Genomic DNA, 9,053 nt, shown 5'->3' with positions numbered 1-9,053 from the left:
TACATCACTGGGGCCAACCTTCCTGCCATCCAGGACCTCAACCCAGGCGTTGTCAGAGGAAGGACCAAAATATTGTCAAAGACTCCAGTCACCCAAGTCAAAGACTGTTCTCTCTACTACTGCCATAAGACTGCAGAACAATTAACAATTGTTTTTACACTGCTGCCACTCGCTGTTTATTATCTATGAATAGTCACTTTAGCCCTACCTACATGTTCAAATTGCTTCCATTAACCTGTACCCACGCACATCGACTCGGTACCTGTACCCCCTCGCATCGACTCGGACCTGTACCCCCGCGCATCGACTCGGTACCTGTACCCCCGCGCATCGACTCGGTACCTGTACCCCCGCGCATCGACTCGGTACCTGTACCCCCGCGCATCGACTCGGTACCTGTACCCCCGCGCATCGACTCGGTACCTGTACCCCCGCGCATCGACTCGGTACCTGTACCCCCACACATCAACTCGGTACCTGTCCCCCTGCGCATCGACTCGGTACCTGTACCCCCACACATCGACTCGGTACCTGTACCCCCACACATTAACTCGGTACCTGTACGTATGTTGCCTCATTATTGTGTTACTTTTCTAAACTTTAGTTTATTCAGTAAGTATTTGCTTCACTATTTTCTTAACTGCAGGGTTGGTTAAGGGCTTGTGAGGAAGCATTTCACTGTAAGGTCTGTACACCACCTCTACCTTGTCACAACACAACTGATTGGTTCAAACGCATTCAAACGCATTAAGAAGGACAGAAATTCCACAAATTAACTTTTAACAAGGCACACCTGTCAATAGACAGGCATTCGAGGTGACTACCTCATGAAGCTGGTTGAGAGAATGCCAAGAGTGTGCAAAGCTGTCATCAAGGCAAAAGGTGGCAACTTTGAAGAATCTCAAATATAAAATATTTATTTACAACTTTTTTGTTGTTGGTTACAACATGATTCCATATGTGTTCTTTCATAGTTTTGATGTCATCCATATTATTCTACAATGTAGAAAATAGTAAAAATGAAGAAAAACCCTTGAATGAGTAGGTGTGTCCAAACTTTTGACAGGCACTGTATGTAACCCCACAATTTCAACATTAGTGACAAGGAAGTCATTTTTCTGAAGTATTTGCACAATATTTCATTTGTTGCATTTGTGTGTGTGTGGTGGAGGACTGTTATCACGTTTCATCATTGTCTCAACATATTGGTGTTAAGTCTGACGGACCTAGATATTGTGACTGACCTATAAAAGTCTGGTGGAATATCACTAGTAAGTTTGTTTTATTCTCAAGTAGCTGCCTGTACTCCAGCACATCAAGTCTGTGAATATTAAACTAACAGCTTCTTCACCCAAAAAGGTGTATGCATATTCGAGGTCGACCGATTAATCGGAAGGGCCGATTTCAAGTTTTCACAACAATTGGAAATCTGTAACTGTTTAACTGGTCTAGGAACAGGGGGTTAACTGGTCTAGGAACGGTGGGTTAACTGGTCTAGGAACAGGGGGTTAACTGGTCTAGGAACAGTGGGTTAACTGGTCTAGGAACAGGGGGTTAACTGGTCTAGGAACAGTGGGTTAACTGGTCTAGGAACAGGGGGTTAACTGGTCTAGGAACAGGGGATTAACTGGTCTAGGAACAGGGGGTTAACTGGTCTAGGAACAGTGGGTTAACTGGTCTAGGAACAGGGGATTAACTGGTCTAGGAACAGGGGGTTAACTGGTCTAGGAACGGTGGGTTAACTGGTCTAGGAACAGGGGGTTAACTGGTCTAGGAACAGGGGGTTAACTGGTCTAGGAACAGTGGGTTAACTGGTCTAGGAACAGTGGGTTAACTGGTCTAGGAACAGTGGGGTTAACTGGTCTAGGAACAGTGGGTTAACTGGTCTAGGAACAGTGGGTTAACTGGTCTAGGAACGGTGGGTTAACTGGTCTAGGAACAGGGGGTTAACTGGTCTAGGAACAAGGGGTTAACTGGTCTAGGAACAGGGGGTTAACTGGTCTAGGAACAGTGGGTTAACTGGTCTAGGAACAGTGGGTTAACTGGTCTAGGAACAGTGGGGTTAACTGGTCTAGGAACAGTGGGTTAACTGGTCTAGGAACAGTGGGTTAACTGGTCTAGGAACAGTGGGTTAACTGGTCTAGGAACAGTGGGTTAACTGGTCTAGGAACAGTGGGTTAACTGGTCTAGGAACAGTGGGGTTAACTGGTCTAGGAACAGTGGGTTAACTGGTCTAGGAACGGTGGGTTAACTGGTCTAGGAACAGGGGGTTAACTGGTCTAGGAACAGGGGGTTAACTGGTCTAGGAACAGTGGGTTAACTGGTCTAGGAACAGTGGGTTAACTGGTCTAGGAACAGTGGGTTAACTGGTCTAGGAACAGTGGGGTTAACTGGTCTAGGAACGGTGGGTTAACTGGTCTAGGAACAGTGGGTTAACTGGTCTAGGAACAGTGGGTTAACTGGTCTAGGAACAGTGGGTTAACTGGTCTAGGAACAGTGGGTTAACTGGTCTAGGAACAGGGGGTTAACTGGTCTAGGAACAGTGGGTTAACTGGTCTAGGAACAGGGGGTTAACTGGTCTAGGAACAGGGGGTTAACTGGTCTAGGAACAGTGGGTTAACTGGTCTAGGAACAGTGGGTTAACTGGTCTAGGAACAGTGGGTTAACTGGTCTAGGCTATTCTTCAACATAAATGCGTAAAAAGACGTCACAATGCTGTAGACACCTTGGGGAATACGTAGAAAACGTAAGCTCATTCGTAGCTCATTCACAGCCCTATAAGGAGTCATTGGCATGAAGTTTTGGAAACTTCAAAGTGTTTTCTATCCAAAGTTGTTAATTATATGCATATTCGAGCATCTTTTCGTGACAAAATATCTTGTTTAAAACGGGAACGTTTTTTATCCAAAAATGAAAATACTGCCCCCTAGTTACAAAGGGTTAATAGTTCGAACAAGGTTAACTAATGCAGGCAGTGTATGTCTCTACTACCCAATGGGTCCCTCCTTCCCTCCTAAGCCCTAACCCTAACCCCTAACCCTAACCCTAACCCAACCCTAACCCTAACACCCCAATGGGTCCCTCCTTCCAAGCTGTGTGTGATTTAGTTTTTCTTTTAAATGTTATGGGAGAAATGACAGGCTTCATTTTGGGCCTACTTTTTTCACGGTCGCTGCACTCAGAGCGAGCTACGGTCAAGCGGGGCATCTCGTTGAACTCGGCACAGCCTAGAGATTATGGAAATGCCATTGCAGGCTCTGTGTGTCTTTAAGCACCGCACTTTGTCACTCCATCCTTGCTGTGTGTGTGTGTGTGTGTGTGTGTGTGTGTGTGTGTGTGTATGTGTGTGTGTGTGAGAGAGCTTTTCTTAGACATCTGTTGGGAGAAATGACTGACTTACAGTTCATGGGGGTTGAGGCCTAATCACACATAGGAAGTTTTGGAAAGATCTGACCTTTTTAACCCTTTGAAACGGCACCGGAAGTCAAAAGTCAAAAATAGCAAAAATTTTGAAAAAACTTCACACCCTTAAAAAGTGCTTTCTAGACCGTTTTTCGAAATATGCCAGACAAGCAGACAAGCATTTGTGTAAGTTTATCATGGCATAATAAAAATAAGAAAAGCAACCAAATTAAATCATTTACCTTTGAAGAACTTCGGATGTTTTCACTCAGGAGACCAGTTAGAGAGCAAATGTTCATTTTTTCCAAAAATATTATTTTTGTTGGCGAAATAGCTCCCGTTTGTTCGTCACGTTTGGCTAAGAAATCGACCGGAAAATGCGGTCACTACAACGCTGTACTGTTTTCCAAATTAGCTCCATAATATCGACAGAAACATGGCAAACGTTGTTTACAATCAATCCTCAAGGTGTTTTTCATATAACAATTCGATAATATACCCGTCGGGACAATTGGTTTCTCATAAGAAGCGATTGGAAAAATGGCTACTTGTGTACTTTACGCAAGATTTTCTGCGGGAGCCATTATGTGACCACTTGCTATATATGGTCCCTTACAGCTATTCTTCAACATAAATGCGTAAAAAGACGTCACAATGCTGTAGACACCTTGGGGAATACGTGGAAAACGTAAGCTCATTCGTAGCTCATTCACAGCCATATAAGGAGTCATTGGCATGAGGCGGTTTCACTTCCTGATTGGATTTTTATCTGGGTTTCGCCTGTCACATCAGTTCTGTTGCACTCACAGACAATATCTTTGCGTTAAAGTGTTTTCTATCCAAAGTTGTTAATTATATGCATAGTCGAGCATATTTTCGTGACAAAATATCTTGTTTAAAACGGGAACGTTTTTTAACCAAAAATGAAAATACTGCCCCCTAGTTACAAAAGGTTAATAGTTCAAACAAGGTTAACTAATGCAGGCAGTGTATGTCTCTACGCACCCCAATGTGTCCCTCCTTCCAAGCTGTGTGTGTGTGTGATTGAGTTTTCCTTTGAAATTTTATGGGAAAAAATGACTGATTTACAGTTCATGGGGGTTGAGGCCTAATCACACATATGAAGTTTTGGACAGATCTGACTTTTTTAACCCTTCGAAACAGCCCCTGTGACACCAATTATGGCACTTCCGGTTGGCACAGGAAGCTATAAGTAAACACATATCCTCATTGGGGTATGCCTTTACAGAATCCTGAGTTTTAAGTCTTTACGTTAAGAACTGATTTACTCAGGGTTGAATGCACTATGTCTGTCAAACTGCAGGCAGGGTATGGATATACACGTTTAGGGTGATTTTAACCACTTCCGGTTGCTACAGGAAGCTTAGAATCGACACAGGTAGACCTCATAGTGGCCTGATGGACTGTCATTGAAGACAGGTTCATAAGGCATTCATAACCTACATAGGCTTCAGGTTGACTTTAGAGGAGCAGGCAATGTATTCCTATGGGGAGAGAAGTCATTGTAATCTGTGAGACCAAAAAAACCCTGTTTTACTGTTAAGGGTTAATGCCACACGGTCAAGGTTAGGCTTGCACGGATCGGGAGGACCTCAGGAACGTACCTGAGGTCGAATTGTGCTTCTCACCCTAACGGTTCTTTCACTGTCACCCAAAAGCAAATGACATTTAGGGCCAGGCTTCATTTTGGGCCTACTTTTTTCACGGTCGCTGCACTCAGAGCGAGCTACGGTCAAGCGGGGCATCTCGTTGAACTCGGCACAGCCTAGAGATTATGGAAATGCCATTGCAGGCTCTGTGTGTCTTTAAGCACCGCACTTTGTCACTCCATCCTTGCTGTGTGTGTGTGTGTGTGTGTGTGTGTGTGTGTGTGTGTGTGAGAGAGCTTTTCTTAGACATCTGTTGGGAGAAATGACTGACTTACAGTTCATGGGGGTTGCCTAATCACACATATTAAGTTTTGAAAAGATCTGACCTTTTTAACCCTTCGAAACAGCACCTATGACATCATTTTAAGGCACGTCCGGTTTACACAGGAAGCTGAAAGCGACCTCTAATGCATATTATAAGATGTGTGCATGAAGTGTATTATGTTACAGGTCAGATGTCACATTCCTGTTGTCATTCTGAAATACATCGAAGTAGAAACTTAGTGTGGAATGGATTAGGTCCGGGATCTTTTAACCACTGGTAGTAATGTCACATGATCTCCCTGACCAATCAGCTATCGAAGACAAATGCTACAGTAACACAAATTGTGCAATGACTTTTGACATCCTGGAGTGGTGGACTTCCTGTCTCACAGTATTTAAGGCTCAGACGTACATGCTGTATTGTCACTGGGTGTGCACCGTGAGTATCTGTGAGTATCTGTGCTGTATCTGTGAGTATCTGTGCTGTATCTGTGCTGTATCTGTGCTGTATCTGTGAGTATATGTAAGTATCTGTGAGTATCTGTGCTGTATCTGTATCTGTGAGTATCTGTGCTGTATCTGTGCTGTATCTGTGAGTATATGTAAGTATCTGTGAGTATCTGTGCTGTATCTGTGCTGTATCTGTGAGTATATGTAAGTATCTGTGAGTATCTGTGCTGTATCTGTATCTGTGAGTATCTGTGAGTATCAGTGAGTATCTGTGAGTATCTGTGAGTATCTGTGCTGTATCTGTATCTGTGAGTATCTGTGCTGTATCTGTGAGTATCTGTGCTGTATCTGTGAGTATCTGTGCTGTATCTGTGAGTATCTGTGCTGTATCTGTGAGTATCTGTGAGTATCTGTGCTGTATCTGTGAGTATCTGTGCTGTATCTGTGAGTATCTGTGAGTATCTGTGCTGTATCTGTGAGTATCTGTGAGTATCTATGCTGTATCTGTATCTGTGCTGTAAAAAAGAATGGCACGTTTCTAACTTGCATTTCCACTTCCTGATAATTAGTTGATTTGATAGGCGCTACAAGACGAACGCCAGTTAATCTAATTGACCCACCAGGTAAGACAATACTGTAGATTCCACATGGTTGCTAAATGGCTATTTCAACTGTTCTTGTGCTTCACGTGATGACTTCGTTTTTTTCTATTATATGATATTCATTTAAAAAACGTAGTAACGGCTCAATTGATTAGTTCATTGCATAAAGAAGAGACGTTTTAAGGCATCCTAACATTTACACAATGTGAGAAGGTTCATGTCTATAGGCACTTTGACAGCTCTATTTTGTGTTACATGTTCAGTTTTACTAAAAATACGCAGAACGTAGAAGTATATTGAGCATACTTCCTGTTTCTTTAGAAGGGAAATGCTTTTAGATTTAGAGTAAAGATGCATCGTTGAGCTCAAAACTAGACCTGTTTTAAAGAATCATGACTGGAATCTTAGGTGTTATAGAGTAAAACAGCAGCTATTTCACTTTGTTTTCTCTGAGTGTAGGAGCACAACAGGAACATATTAAGGCCCTTGAACTCGGGAATCTGAAGAACCCTGCCATCAACCTGTTCCTGCAACAACAAGCATCACCAAGGATGACTGGAGAAAACCTCTACAATGTCACGGACGACGTCCCGTCCACTTGGAGCATCGTTGAAACCGTCGTACAGTGGACAACGTTCTCCATCGGCTTTCCTCTGATCTGTCTGTCCATTTATGCCATGTACTTCCTGATCCGAGCTGATCACATCGCTCCGGTCTACGTTATCAACCTTCTTATTGCAGATCTCGTTCAGATCTGCATGAGGCCGTTCAACCCGTCTGGTACCTGGAAAATGATTGTACTTTTTATTGATTTCTTCGGTATCAGTGCGAGCATTAGTTTCATGGTATGTGTTGCTCTGGAGAGATATCTTGTGATTGCATTTCCTCTCTGGTACCGTTTTCGTCGTAACATCAAATACTCGCTCATAATGTCCTCCTTTATCTGGGTTATCCCTTTCATCCAAATCTGCGTGTTGTACCTCACACCGACTCTCGAGAGGAAACTGATTCTGTTTGCAGTTAACCTCCTCATACCCTTTCCGTTGCTCGTATTCTTCCTCGTGGGCACGTTGAAAGCTCTGTCCGTCTCCATCTCTGTGCCAGCTGTCGAACAGAGACGGATTATTGGTACCCTGGCCCTTGTGCTGGGCAATTACACAGTCCTGTTCCTACCCCTCATCATACAATATCTGATATCAGGGGTAACAGGCCGAGAAAATGTAAAGATTGGGACCCTCTTTGAGAGATTCAGCCCCCTTGTGGATCCCCTACTCTATGTGTTCATGAGAAAGGGAGCTAAGGACACTCTGGCCTTCCCCTGCTTCGGCAAGCTCATGGGTGACGAGGAGCAGAGTCAGGTCACCAACACTATGACCATGACTGATAGTGTAGTAGAAGGCTCCAGGTAGGACAGATGCAGGGTAATGGACTGTATCTGTACGATTCACTATGTATAACTCCTATCAACTATAACCACTAGGCTACCCTGCCTCCTCTACACTCTAACCACTAGGCTACCCTGCCTCCTCTACACTCTAACCACTAGGGTAATGGACTGTATCTGTACGATTCACTATGTATAACTCCTATCAACTCTAACCACTAGGCTACCCTGCCGCCTCTACACTCTAACCACTAGGCTACCCAGCCTCCTCTACACTATAACCACTAGGCTACCCTGCCGCCTCTACACTCTAACCACTAATGGACTGTATCTGTACGATTCACTATGTATAACTCCTATCAACTCTAACCACTAGGCTACCCTGCCTCCTCTACACTCTAACCACTAGGCTACCCTGCCGCCTCTACACTCTAACCACTAGGCTACCCTGCCTCCTCTACACTCTAACCACTAGGCTACCCTGCCTCCTCTACACTCTAACCACTAGGCTACCCTGCCTCCTCTACACTCTAACCACTAGGCTACCCTGCCCCCTCTACACTATAACCACTAGGCTACCCTGCCTCCTCTACACTCTAACCACTAGGTTACCCTGCCTCCTCTACACTCTAAGCACTAGGCTACCCTGCCTCCTCTACACTCTAACCACTAGGCTACCCTGCCTCCTCTACACTCTAACCACTAGGTTACCCTGCCTCCTCTACACTCTAACCACTAGGCTACCCTGCCTCCTCTACACTCTAACCACTAGGCTGCCCTGCCCCCTCTACACTCTAACCACTAGGCTACCCTGCCTCCTCTACACTCTAACCACTAGGCTACCCTGCCTCCTCTACACTCTAACCACTAGGCTACCCTGCCTCCTCTACACTCTAACCACTAGGCTGCCCTGCCCCCTCTACACTCTAACCACTAGGCTACCCTGCCTCCTCTACACTCTAACCACTAGGCTACCCTGCCCCCTCTACACTCTAACCACTAGGCTACCCTGCCCCCTCTACACTATAACCACTAGGCTACCCTGCCCCCTCTACACTCTAACCACTAGGCTACCCTGCCCCCTCTACACTCTAACCACTAGGCTACCCTGCCTCCTCTACACTCTAACCACTAGGCTACCCTGCCGCCTCTACACTCTAACCACTAGGCTACCCTGCCTCCTCTACACTCTAACCACTAGGCTACCCTGCCTCCTCTACACTCTAACCACTAGGCTACCCTGCCTCCTCTACACTCTAACCACTAGGCTACCCTGCCTCC

General features: G+C 45.0%; 1 protein-coding gene across 1 annotated transcript; it reads left to right on the top strand.

Moving 5' to 3' along the window:
* The first annotated feature begins 5,729 nt into the window (after positions 1-5,729).
* LOC149970153 (G protein-coupled receptor 4-like) lies at positions 5,730-8,740 on the top strand. The gene is made up of 3 exons (XM_090228625.1): positions 5,730-5,785; positions 6,356-6,409; positions 6,848-8,740. The coding sequence occupies exons 1-3, from the start codon at positions 5,749-5,751 to the stop codon at positions 7,795-7,797; spliced, it is 1,041 nt and encodes a 346-aa protein (XP_090084751.1). The 5' UTR covers positions 5,730-5,748; the 3' UTR covers positions 7,798-8,740.
* The last annotated feature ends 313 nt before the right edge of the window (positions 8,741-9,053 follow it).

The sequence above is a fragment of the Oncorhynchus mykiss genome, unplaced genomic scaffold (assembly GCF_057628025.1).
Source record: "Oncorhynchus mykiss isolate SJ-2025 unplaced genomic scaffold, ASM5762802v1 scaffold93, whole genome shotgun sequence".
NCBI lineage: Eukaryota > Metazoa > Chordata > Actinopteri > Salmoniformes > Salmonidae > Oncorhynchus > Oncorhynchus mykiss.
This window is presented reverse-complemented; position numbering and strand designations above follow the sequence as displayed.